Source organism: Trematomus bernacchii, unplaced genomic scaffold (genome assembly GCF_902827165.1).
Source record: "Trematomus bernacchii unplaced genomic scaffold, fTreBer1.1, whole genome shotgun sequence".
NCBI classification, from domain to species: Eukaryota; Metazoa; Chordata; class Actinopteri; order Perciformes; family Nototheniidae; genus Trematomus; species Trematomus bernacchii.
Window position 1 is genome coordinate 976,542 of NW_022987686.1, and position 13,991 is coordinate 990,532.

General features: G+C 40.7%; 1 protein-coding gene across 3 annotated transcripts in view; it reads left to right on the forward strand.

Moving 5' to 3' along the window:
- The window catches only part of rell1 (RELT like 1), a 29,033-nt gene extending 15,336 nt beyond the window's left edge, over positions 1-13,697 (forward strand). For 2 of the 3 annotated variants that reach the window (XM_034136984.1, XM_034136985.1), the window contains 5 exons: positions 184-255; positions 4,722-4,776; positions 8,802-9,047; positions 10,877-11,009; positions 13,057-13,697. In XM_034136984.1, the coding sequence (XP_033992875.1) occupies positions 184-255; positions 4,722-4,776; positions 8,802-9,047; positions 10,877-11,009; positions 13,057-13,092 (542 nt within the window). In that variant the 3' untranslated portion in view covers positions 13,093-13,697. Of the gene's footprint in view, positions 1-183; positions 256-4,721; positions 4,777-8,801; positions 9,056-10,876; positions 11,010-13,056 lie in introns of all 3 variants that reach the window. The other variant, XR_004556511.1, reaches the window with a different exon arrangement.
- The last annotated feature ends 294 nt before the right edge of the window (positions 13,698-13,991 follow it).

Here is a 13,991-nt window from a genome sequence, read left to right on the forward strand (position 1 = left end):
GTCTGCCTCTCAAAACACTTGAGGCTATACGGTTTGTTTAACTGTACTGCACTCGGAAATATGCTGCCTAAATATTTATGACTTCCTTTTTACATGCTGCTTGAGGATACTGTTATTTCAAATGCTTACTAAATACATTATAATTCAAATTTGATGTGGTGTATTTTTCTGCTTTTCCTCCAGACATGAATGACACCCTCAGTGAAAACAACGACACAGTGGGGCAGATTGTCCACTACATCATGAAAAATGAAGGTATGTGTCCAACAACAACACTAAATAAATCCCTTTTGCCACTTGTATAAACCTGGCTGTAGATAACGCATTGTCATTTGACTTTGTTTGGATGTTTCCGCCTCTTCCATGAACTCATTACAGCAGCTCATAAATCATTAGGAAGTACATTGTGTGTGTGTGTGTGTGTGTGTGTGTGTGTGTGTGTGTGTGTGTGTGTGTGTGTGTGTGTGTGTGTGTGTGTGTGTGTGTGTGTGTGTGTGTGTGTGTGTGTGTGTGTGTGTGTGTGTGTGTGTGGTGTGTGTGTGTGTGTGTGTGTGTGTGTGTGTGTGTGTGTGTGTGTGTGTGTGTGTGTGTGTGTGTGTGTGTGTGTGTGTGTGTGTGTGTGTGTGTGTGTGTGTGTGTGTGTGTGTGTGTGTGTGTGGTGTGTGTGTGTGTGTGTGTGTGTGTGTGTGTGTGTGTGTGTGTGTGTGTGTGTGTGTGTGTGTGTGTGTGTGTGTGTGTGTGTGTGTGTGTGTGTGTGTGTGTGTGTGTGTGTGTGTGTGTGTGTGTGTGTGTGTCATTCATAGGCATTTCAAGGAAAATGACTGTGGTTAAAGAGGCCCTTTTATGCTTTTTGGGGTTTTCCCTTTCCTGTAATATGTTTTATAGGTTTTTTTTTGTGCATGTAAATGGTCTGCAATAGCTTAAATCCCAAAGGCTAAAACACCTCGATCGTAGTCCTTTGTTTACTTCCTCAACATAGTGACATCACATTGGCTAGCGCTCCAACACATTGTACGTGATAGGCTTAGGGGCGAGACATCTTTAAAGGTCTGACGAATCATAACAGATCCGGCCAGCTAACCAATCAGATCGGCTATGAGAGAAAATAAGAGCTTTTTGAACATTAAAGCATGTACACATGTCACAGTATAGGCACAACATACAATTATGAGACCTTAAAATGAGCATAATATGGCCCCTTTAACTATCAGGAACGTCACTGTTTTCCATTGAATTCCCACGATGTCTAAGCTGCTATTTGATGGCATGATTCGTCTAAATTGAAACTATTTCCTTGAGGTGAAACATGAAGGTGAATTCATAATAACTCTTCAATGCAAGTTATTGTAGTTCTTTGTTCTGCTGAGTTTACAAGTGGCGACAGGAAAGATAAGGATCAATGCTAGTATTGTGTCCGCTTCATAATGAACACATGCCTTACTGGCAGTGCAGATTACACCGGTTCTATTGAAACAGCTGTTAATGCGGTTAGTAGGTAGGCACCTTGCTGATGGATACTTTAGTGAAAGAGAGGAACTGCTGTTTCAGGTAAACAATGCTTTTGTTGAAAAAGGAACAGAGTTTGTTTTGTTATCAGATGTCCTGCAGGTTCAAGCATTAGATTAATTTGTATTACTTTATTTAATCGTTTTTCAATGTTCTTGGATAAAACGAGACAATGAGGCTTTTGGAGACACTGATTCACTTTTTCTGACATTTTATAGAGCGAAAACCTTTTGATTAAAGAAAATAATGAGTCAAAAGATTTATTTAAATGAAAATAATAGTTAGTTTCAGCCCTAGAGATGAACTTAAGTCTGAATATGTGACATCAGGTGATCTCGGACTGAACGTGGGTTTTTTGGCTGTGCAGAAAAAGCGTTTTTCTTTCCAGAGTTGATACAGTCTGTGGTTCAGAGGCAGGCAGACAGACAGCATTGTAAGGAGTGGGAAACAATTACACTGTAAAAGTTTATACTGCGACTTTATCCCTGCCACACCTGTTTAGGTTACGTGGTGTAGTGCAACACCCTTTTCCAACCATAGTGAACGCATGTTTACAGTAACGCCCCTTCACTCTGTGTAGCATGTTTTTCCACAGTATATAAACATTAAATTAAAAGATGTTGTAGGTGTTTTAAAGTGTTTAGTTCTTGGTATCATAAACCATTGTAAAAATATAAAATATGTCTTCGTAGGAGAAACTATACACAATGTCGTGGCAGCTTTAAAATCAGCTGTGGTCTAGAGAGAATAATCAGTTAGGTAACAAACGTACAGCAACACAATATTCGTATTAAAAGCAATAAGGATCTTTATACTTGCAAGTATGACGTCTCCTCCAAAGAGAACGTACTGTTCTGAGTGAAACAGGCTCTCTTTATAAGAGGACATCAAAGCAGATTTACATTACAACATCATTCTGGGTGGCCAGCTGATACCCCCTCTGGCACTGTATGCAAAACCATCACACCCTACAAGACAATGGGATATACAGATACCCCTCAGACACAGTATGCAAAACCTCACCCCCTAAACACGTCTGTTGATCACACATACATTTAAGGTTCACTCCCAAAGCGATGACCTAATCAGAGGTTAGCAAAGTTAACACATTTGATCGCACAATTTCCTTAACAACATTAATAAACATTTCTGCTCTAAACATTTTTGAAAAATATTATATAAACAATTAATCATGTATTTTCTGTTAAAGGTGATTTTTATTTTGTTATTCCCCCAAAAAACCATCATGCTGTTTCAGTTTAAATGTCTTCTTTAATTAAAAAAAAAATCATCATAGACGTCAATTTAATTAACAGTAATACACATGTTGAGCTAAAATGATTTACCTGAATATGTTTTAAACTACAAGAACTACCATCCATCTTTCATCTTATCCAGCTGACTAGCCTACTTTGAGACACTTGAAGGCAGCATTGTGCTGCTTTGGTGTCAGACCATCATTACCTTGTGTTGATTTGGACTCCTCGCAGCTTTCATCAGGACAGTGTTTGAAGATCTGTCCGTCAGCTGCGAGTGACTCACCGTCACATCGTCACTCCGCAAGACATGGTTAAAAATAACTACAACGAAAAATAGTCCTTATGCTAATATAGTAAACATCTATTCAACCAATCAACATTCAACCTAGAAAATGATCGATAGCAATCATTATCTGGAAAACAGGAAGTGACTCTCAGCAGCAGTTTGTGTATAAATAAATATAAGGAGAAGTCTATAGGAGCAGTAGTCGTCTCTATGGTTGAGCGAAGGCTGCCATCTACAGATGACTTCAGAGTAAAGGCCTCACAGTGCTGCTGCTTGTTTTCATTGGAGGTCCATGTAGCATTATTACACTAAAAACTGCAAATAAAATCCCCCTAAAGAATAAATGACATCTCCCTTTTTGCTTTCTTGTAATTCCCTCAATAGATGGAGGGATATATTTTGTGATTTTACTTTTTGTAGCTGATGAAAAAACGCAATAGATTTAAAAATGTTAACAATTTTCTGCAGTGAACGTTTAATGTAGTTGGCTAAATCTGCATTTGGCCAGGTTTCTGTTGGAATAATTTAAATAACTAAATGTGTCCAGAAATATATGGCACGTTAAAAATAGTTGTTATATTTTCTTGTTCTAAAACAAGCCAAAATAAAAGGTCAAAGTCTTACTGTGTGATTGTGTCGGTTTTGTCTGTTTAGTTGCGACTGACAAGAGGCCTCTTTAAATAATTACATATCCCACATTATTGATTAAAGTCTGATTGGCGCACAAGAACATGTGAAAATGCCTTTTTGCAATTAAGCCCTGTCTATACCAAACCACTGAGAAAAGCAATGACAAAAATACAAAAGTATCTCATGTGAAAAAAACTAAACTGTTGTAACTTTGACTTTTACAGAAAACTGGTGAAGAACTCATGTAAAATGTGTTAAGTCACAGTTAACTGATTCTCACGGCTGGTAATGAATCAAAACTGCTACCTGGTCTTACATTTAGTCACTCAGTTACACAGGTCTTGAAGCGTTGTACCAATAAAATGACACTTGCAAGTCTGTAATACTTAAAGGCTAAACATATCTAGCAGCTACTAAGGATGTAAAAACCCCTGCGGTGCTAGATTTCCTGAGGATGATCCAGGGTGACCAGGAGGACAGAGGTTTCTTTATATGAAATCATAACTTAAAAATACCGCCGTCTACCAACATGAGTCATGTCTGTGTCTCTGTACTGCTCATCCTAAGGTCTGCAAAACCTCCTTTATCCGTATGCTCAAGGGGAAGTCAGTGAATGCATCACAGCCAGGCCTTAGGGAATCCTGTCTCTGGGAGGAAATTATGTAAATCCATATTTGAGTTGATGCTGCTTCGCCTGAAGTTGGTTAGACTTATAGTTCATGTGCACTGTAAGGACATTTCCTTAGGCCGAATTACTGACCATTAACCAGAAAACTTTAAGGCATATTCAGAGTTTTTTGTTGCTTTGATAAAGGTTTTTTCTGATCTGTTAAATTCCTCTGAGATCATTGTGCTTATTTAATTTGCAATTTAATTGTGTTCGAGAGTTTATCTGCTATCTTTCAATAAGCGCTTTGCTTTTGAAGTCACTGGAGCGTTTTCTGCACTAATCCCCAACAGTGTTTTTACCCCCCCCCCCCCTCTCTCTCTCTCCTTTGTTCTAACTGTGTAAATAACCGTGTCTATGTTTTCCTCTTCAGCAAACTCAGAGGCGCTGAAAGCCATGGTTCATGAAACCAGCATCGACTCTGATGGGTGAGTGTGTTCTTTTTTTAACTGTTGAGTGTTACCCATCTCCACCAGCAGATGGCACCATAAGCCTCTCTGTTAGTCTGTTGGTGCTGAAAAGTGAGAGTGGCCAGGAGCAGGAAGTGACCGATAGCCAATCAGGCCACATTCTCTCTGATACCTTTCCAGATTGGCACGGTTTGATTTAGAGCAAACAGCTGGGGTATTTCCCCCATGCAACTGCCCCATATATCAGTGTTTTTGGATTATTAAAGAGCACAGTTGTTTACTTTTTTGAATTTTTGGCCAGACTCTGACTCAACTTAGGAAAGTAAGTGTAGGGGTACAAAAGCTTAACACTAGAGGCTTTATCATGAAAAAAGACCAAATATATTTTGGTTCCAGCTTCTAAAATAAAATATGTTGTTAATTACAAATCTTTGGCAATAAGACTGTTGGTCAGACAAAACAAGCAGTTTACTTTTGATACGTCTTCTCTGCAACATTGAATAATTTTTGGATATTTTAGAGAACAAAATATGAACTTAAAGGTCCCCTATTGTGCTCTTTTTCATCAATATATTATAGTTACATTACGTTACATTACATGTCATTTGTTAGACGCTTTTATCCAAAGCAACTTACATACTCAATACTGTGGACAATCCCCACAGGAGCAATTTGGGGTGAAGTGTCTTGCCCAGGGACACAACGACATGCTGACTGCAGTGGGACTCGAACTTGCTACCCCCTGATTCGAAGTCCAGCACTCTACCCACTGAGCCACAGCCGCCTACCCTAGTTCTCAGTTATATACAAAACATGTCTCTGAAGTGTTTGGCTCGAAATACCAAACAGATCATGCATTGCACAGGTTTTTATATAAATGGATCAGGACAAAAAGAGAGCGAATCTTTTTCCTGAAACGTTCAGAATCTCTTTCCACAGAGGGGACACATGTTTATGTAGAAAATACATGAACAAGTGGATTTTGCATAATAGGTGACCTTTAATATTTGAAGATGAATTGATGGAGAATTACATTTGAAATGAAATGAAAATGCATTTAGACATCGTTAGATATGCACATCGTGAGAACCGAAAGCTAAGTAAGCTAACGTGCATTAGCGAAGTTTTAGCAGTTGGCTCCAGCCCTAAAAGGAATCTAAAGCCCAGCATCCTTTACCAGCATAACATCTATTTGCCTCCGAATTGATTTCCCTCCAATTTTGACATTCACATCTATAATCAAAGGCCGCCTGCTAGCCATTTGGATACAACCCCCCCCCCCTTCATAAGAGCAGGAGCTGACGGTACGAGCCCAGATTAGACGTCTACACTTTCCTCAGCGCTGAGATAAGGAGAGAGGGAGACGGGCTGACGGGACAGATTGGAGGAGTAGGGGCCCGTGACAGAGGAGGAGTGTTAGTAAATCGAGTTAGCGGAGTATGCTTCCTTCTCTCTGTCTCTCCTCCTGTCATCTTCCCGCTGTCGTGGAAGGAATGGAACGAGATAAAGAGAGGAGACGCGTTACGGGTAGGTTTTAATACTGCACAGGTTTAGGTATCGCTCTCTGTCCCTCTTCTTCTTCCTGTTGCTCTTCTTCCTCCGAAGCCAGGTTGGGCAGAGTGCCAGAGGATCACTTAGAGATGCTGGAATAAGGGGGGTATCGGCGGGGGTAATTTATGGGACACTTAACGGGGGAGAGAGAGACAGACAGGCAGAAAAGAAGAGGAAGGAGAGTGACTGTAGTGTGTCCAAGCCTCGCTATCTGCCGCTCCAGATTCAGTGCTTAACCTCCCCTCGCCATCCCTCCGTCAGCTGATCTCCACTCTGTCCTGCGTTTATCCCCCTCATGATTCATACCTCAGGAACCCTCACCTTGTACATACATATTTTCTCATCCATTTTTGCTTCTCACATTCATGTCACACATTGTTTACACCACTGGTTCCCCACCTTTAAAGCAAATCGATGTCTCCTTGTGCTTTCCCATCTAACAGTTCTTATTTCTGGATTTATTTCACCCTTGTTTTGTTTTATGGAGTAAAAAAATCCTGTGCCGCCTTAAAAAGATCAGTAAAAGATTAGAGAAGAAGCAAAAACCGAAATATTATTCTCCTTTTCTATCATGTGTATATTCTAATTGAACTTGCAACTCATGTGGGGTTTGACGTTATTGCAATTCACATTATTATTATTATTCTAATAAACACCGACGCTAGGTTGAAGTACTTATTAATGAAGAATGTAATGGAGCTACTGTGACTACACTCCACAAAATGCCACTACTGGAATTACTTTACCTTATATGTCGTTAAGATAAAAATGGAGGAACCAGGAACCAAATTGAGTTGATTTAAGCTCAGATAGCAACAAAACTTCCCGCTCTCCAGTTTGCCCCACCCATTTGCATTGCTGAGCGTCATTCATTTGTCAAACACAAACACAGCAACATGTGCGTGACCTTACGGGGGATATTAGGAAGTAGTTTCTGGCGTTGTGTGGTGAAAAGCCTCCAAAAAGATGTAGCAACACAATAAATCCCATGGTTTTGTAATGGATCTCATGGGTGTCATTTTCTGATGTCCATGTACTGTATACACATTTAGGAGATAAACACATTAATGCATCAATAGTACGAGATTCTCAAACAGTAATTATTGCTTTAATTGTATTTTCATGACACTTTTACTTAAAGTGGACCTATCATGCTATATTTGAATAATATAGTGTAGGACCATACCTATACAAGTCATATTTATACTTTTTTTTTTTTCAAAATACCAAACAGATCATGCATTTCAGTCATGCCTCATTTCGCTCAATTTGACCATTTCTAGCTCTGGGCTGATTCAGTGAGAACAGCACCATCTACTGGCCTGGCATATGTACTACAGCGTCTCCAGCGCTTTCGAACGGCAATGGCCGTGTCTGTTTCCTCCTGATTGGTGGAGTTGGCCCAATAGCCGTAGCGCCACCGTCCTGACGTCAGGACAGTGTTCAAATCTGGATCAGTCTTTATCAGATCCGTTGCAGCCCCTTTTTTAGAGATTTGGGTATGGAGGAAAATAGAGAGGGTTGTGTTTTCTGACACTTGGTGAGTTCCCTGGAACACCGGGGACACATATTCATGTATAAAAGACGTGCAAAAGTGCATTTAGCATGATAGGTCCCCTTTAAATAATAATTTGATTGCAAGCCTTTCAATTGCAGTACAGCATTTTCTACTTTGTGTTATCACTATTTTGACTGAAGTAAAAGTTCTTCTCACACCACTTAGTATCACTATTTTTCTTTTTTCTTACATTAAAAGTACATTTCTCTCGCGCCTTATTAAGGAGACGTGACTCATTTTTCCCTTCGTCCCTCGACACACGTTCTGAAAACACTGTGTATTCCCCTTTTGTGTGTAAACAATGCTTCTCTCCAGGGTCATGATGAAGCATGCACACCGTGTTCCTCTCACCAAAGAAGACGATGGGTGGAGATCAAACGAACACCTAATCCGCCTTTTATTAGTCTTTGTGCGCACACGTCTAGATAAACACTGAAAGTGGAGAGAAGCGTGTCACAGAGAAACTCCATTATTGCTTTTTAAATCATTCTCAAAGACTGGTCAGTGTTTGTTTGAAGACATAAGATATGAATGTGTCATAAAGGACGCACTACAATTCATTCCTGTAAACGGAAACGTAGCACTGAATGTAGGTCAGATGTTCGTCTGGGCAAGGTCTCACTTTTGACTGGAACCCCCCCCTCCTAATTTTCTTTTTTTTACATCTTAATATGTTGCATGGTGCTTAAACAATCTGCTGACCTATTAAATATGTCTTGTTTTCCCCTTTTGTTGCATAATAACTGCTCTGGGACTGATTTAAATTATGTTTTATTCTGTGCCGCTTCCAATCAGCATCATCTTGATTACACACGTCATAATTAAAGTGCAACTGTGTACTGTAATGTATCATTTATCATAATAATTGGGTCATTACTGTAGTTAAATCACCCTTAAACCCTCTCTCTTAATTTCTAAATTCTCTGTTTTCCAGTCCTCCGCTCACCCCAACCTCTCCCGGCACCCCCCCGCTGACCCCCATATCCCCGGGTGCCCCCCCAGGAGCCCCCAAGCACACCTGCAGCCACCTGCACACCATCGGGGGCCTCGGGGGCCACAAGAACATCTGCAACCGCTGCAGCCAGAAGAAGTGGCCGCTGATGAGGAGGCTGTCGGCGAGGAGGCCGGAGCAGCAGCGGCGCAGCCAATCAGGAGAGGTCACGGTGCTCGCTGTGGGCAGGTGGGCAGGTGTGTGTGTGTCTGGGGCAGAGAGGCAGGAAGTAGAAGAGGGGGGGGGGGGGGGGCGTTGTTTTGCTGCTTTTAGATGAGTTACGATGAATTTCTGCGGAAGGTGGGGTTGTTTTGCAAGTACATGCTAGTGTGAGTGGGGATGCATTCATATGTGTTGACAACTATTTTTCATTAACTTATTTTTGTATTCTTTGGTTTTTCCTTTTTGGAAGAAATTGATTATTTTACATGTATTCAATTATTAAAAGAAAATGCTTTACTGAATAGATACACATGAACACAGTTTTAGTTCACACACTAGCCATCAAACATTAAACCTTAAAAGTCCACACTTAATTACACCAACTAACATTCCTGTGCACTTTGACCCCAGACCAGCCACCTGGAACATGTGGACAGTCAGGAGGAACCCTGGGAAAATAGATGCGGCAGGTTCAGCCTGGGTTATGTTTTTTTTTTGGAGAAGCCTCAGTGGTTAACCTGTGTTGTGGAGCTGCACCATGGCAACAAGGCCAATAGGACATTTCTCCCAAAACAGACTGATAGCAGAAAATAAATGTGTGTGATGTGCGTCAGGTGAGAGTGGAGCATCTTGTTGTTGACAGATTTGAAACGTACCTACTTTTTTACCTTATTTTCAAAAGAAAAGCCTGTTTCGCCAGTTGTTGTTGTTTGCCAAGATGTTTGCATTAGCAGTGACTTCATTCAGCAGAAGGGATATAACAGTAAACCGAAAGAAACGGGAGGCATGGACTTGGCCTCTAACAATAAAAACTACAATATAATATGGATATGAGATGTAGAAAATCAAATCTTACAATATTTTCTTTGTTCAAATCTCTTTTATATAAAATATGTACACAGTAAAATCATAAAGAATCATCAGTAATGTGGATATAATGACTTGGAGGGTAAAGAAACAATACAAATGTACATCTCTTTACCGTCATGCCACCTTTAAAACTTAGGAAAATACAATACTTATGCCATATAGTGATATTATACAGTTATCAAACTGTGTCTCAGATTTATTCAAATTTAAAGGAACATTTGTGAGTCCACCAGTGAACCGGGAAAGTCTCCTCCCGCTGCGATGGATCGGGATGCAGAGCGGTTTGCTTTTCATTTACACTCCGAGATGAATGGCAGCGTACGCACAGGGTCAGCATGACCTGGATACGAATATTCATTTGCAGATTTAATTAAAGCTTGTGTGTGTGAGTGTGTGTGTGTGTGTGTGTGTGTGTGTGCACAGGTGCCTTTGAGTGGGTGGGAGGATGAAAGAGGAGTAGAGCGGAGGTCACAGCGAGTGTAATTGTGTGTGTATTATTAGCAAAAGTGTGGAAACCAGCTGTGGCACAAATGAGAATAGCCGATCCCCGCTGAGTTTATCCATTAAAGGACCTTTTTCTGTTTGTTATTTATATTTACTTTTATGAATATACAACAAATCAACTTCATCTAGGTTATATATTTGTTTTAACACTCTTTTTTTTGACAGTTTTCATTATAAAGAAAAATCATACAGAATTTAATTTAGCAGTCAGATACATACAGTAGATGCAACAGTGCACATTTCAACCAGACGGCCAAAAAGCAGATCAAATATACCCCCCCCCCCACCCCACTATGAAAGAAAACAACTAGCAAAAAGAGGTTTTATTTTATTTTGACCTAGAAAAAATGTGTCTTTGTACATTTGTTCCAGCGGTTCCCAGGAGTTCGTCTTAATGAGCTAACTCTGCAGAACGTACTTCTCATTTCCCCAAACGTCAAAAAAACCATTCAAAACCTTTTCCCCTTCCTGTCTCCTCTCAGGTTCCGGGTGACGAAGTGTGAAAAGCCGCCCCGGGAGAGACGGACGCTGCTGAGCACGGACTCCAACGGGAGCCTTCCTGCGTCTCCAACGGAGGCGGAGCCTAGGAGCCGGACCACCTCCGAGTCCCAGCAGGTGTGTGTTCCGGGAAACTTCCCCAACCCGCTCTCTCTCTCTCTCTCCCATGGAGCTCTACACCAGTGTTGCTCATGTAGGCAGAGTTATTCCTGTACATCGCTTCTCTGTGCTCTCTTGGTGATGTGAGAAGCTCTTGGTGACATTCTGGGATAAATCGTCACATAAACAACTTTTTGAAATATAGTTTAAATGGGTCAGAGCTGCAACTAAATGCTTTCTCAATTATCTTTTAATCAGCTGATTTAAATAGTCCATAAAATGCCAAAAACTACGGAAAAGTGCCTTTTATGAAATATACTACAGCTCAATGTGAATTCCTTAAATGTGTTTTTCTCACACAAAACTCTCCAACATTCAGTTTACTATCATTGAAGAAAAAGAAATGCAGCAAATCCTCACATTTTAAGGAAATTATTATTTTATTTACCTGAAAAATGAAAAACATGAATCAATTATCAATAAAATGTCCTTTTCTGTTGGCCTACCAATCGATTAATATTAGTATTGTATGGGCTCCTAAAATCAGAAAGAGAGCATTTTAAAGAGTAACGTAAAATCAAACCGCATAAATAATAAGCCTCTCTGTTTGCACTTTACATCACAGGAACTTCTCAAGGTGATCATGAACAGCTTTGCTTAATTTCCCTCAGTGACTATAAAGCGTTTATAAGAGCGTGACGAAGAGTTGTGTCTTCCTGTTGACGCAGATATCGAACAACAATGAAAATGTCCTTGTGGAGGATTTCTTTTCAGGTTCTTTTAAACACTCCAAACTGAAAAACAGATGAGGCTCTCATTGCTTACATATCCTCAGTATTAGTCATCAGATGTGCTTTACTTATATTCATCACGTTTAATGTTCACACAAACAGTTTTGGCTGGAGGTTAATGACCTTATTTTATAGATAACACTATATCAAATACAGTAGAGAATGCTATGATGCTTGTGAAGCTGACCATTGAGCGGCCCGACCAAGCAAGGAGGCAGAGGCAGAACGTCCAAATACAACCCGGTGTGGGCATTTATTACTCCTTGTGGTACATGACACAGCCTCAATATTACTGTCTCATGTGAACACAGTCACCAGCAACAAGGATCTCTCTCTCACACACACACACACACACACACACACACACACACACTCACACTCACACTCACACTCACACTCTCTCACACACACACACACACACACAGGACTAATCAAACCAACAAGACACAGGTGGGGAGGGAGGAGAAAACACAGGGCCCCAGGTGAACGCAATCACCAGCAACAGACAAGACGGGAGGGGGAACACTTTTCAAACTAAAACAGGAAACAGACAGACAAACTAAAACAGACAGATCGTGACAAATAGATGCATAAATGACATATAATCACATGCTTCCTGTGCAATGTTTTAGCGTGGAACAAATTAATATGCTTCGCCAATAATGAAGCTATATCCTACGTAACGGAGACTGAGATCTACGGCCCCAGAGATCACCTCCGTTACAATGTGAAAGCATGCTAGGCTTTTATTGTGAAAGGAAACATAAAACATATCTACAGTTGGTTAACGTAGGAAAGTCTTTTTTTCTCAAACCATATTTAGACGCTTTCTTTATTTTATGAGTTTTGTAACATGGCTTCGACAAATATATTCAAATGACATGTTTAACAAAACTCCATAAATGAGAACAGCTCGAACAATTTGGACAACAAAACATCTAGGAGAAAACACAAAGCTTTGTTGTTCAGCAAGTCCTTTTAGCAAGACAGGAACTCGGCAACCTTGAGTTGGAGAAACATAACACTCATGTTCTATCGATGGTACAAATGCAAAGAATCCAATCACAGCTTTAAAACACATTAACATCCGTGTTTGTCTCGTTCCATGCTCTCAGCTCACATATTGACTCTTAGCTTTCCCGTATTGACTGTGGGAGAAAGAAAAACGGCCTTCAGCCCAAGAAAGTAAACAAACCTGATGGCAGAACACGCCTAATCTGAAGATTATTCATGATTATTATCCGTATTAAACCCCCTCGTATTACCGTCTACAGGAGGAGAAGGACGACGTGGACAAAGAGAACCGATAGCAGGATCCAGGGGAGGAAGAACATCAGGTCCAAACCCTAAAAAAGAACAATAAATCATCAGCGCTGGGGGGGGGGGCAAGTGGACCAGGGAGTCCCCCCCCCCACATTCCTGCTCCATGGGGGGCAAAAGAGCTGCTGATGGTGGACACAGTGGCAAGAGTGGCCCCATTTTACAAGGAGAAAAGGGGGTAAGGTGTGTCTATGTGTGATACACTTTCCTCTTAAAAAAGATTTCAAAATAGTGCCTTGCGCAAGAGCGTCTAAGCAGGGCGGCTGCTTAATGTCAAGGGACCCTGAATGAACCCGATGAACTAAGGTGACTCAATACGCCGATCATGTGTGTTCTTATGTTGTTGTAAGTGGAGGAAAATAACGGATAAGCCCAAAAAAACAGATACAGCCATTCCAAGACCTAACTACGGGTCGCCATTCTCAAACAGGAAGTAGGAGCGACCTCTGATAGCATCACAGGAACAGGAAGTAGCCTGTAGATTAGCAGCGGGTGTGAACATGACGTGCCTTATCTTCCATGCTGTCACTACCCGATCTGCAGCCCTGCCCTATCTGCAGTGCGCATGTGCGAGATGGTCCGCCATATTTGACAACTACATACGGCAACTCTAATAGGACACTTGACACAGTGGCTTTTGGCAAAGTAGAAAAAGAACCGAGAGAGATGAGTTATTGTTATTACAACGTGACTTCACTATTATTTAAGAACTCTTTTTATTGGGTTCTTTTATTTGGGGTTAAATACATTGTCAGAATAAGTGAGACATGGATTTAACTTCTGTTAGACAGCTATCATACTGAATAAACATTTACTGTGCATGTATGCAAAAATGTATGGCATATAGCTGTCTAACAGAAGTTAAATCCATGTCTCAATTATTCTGACA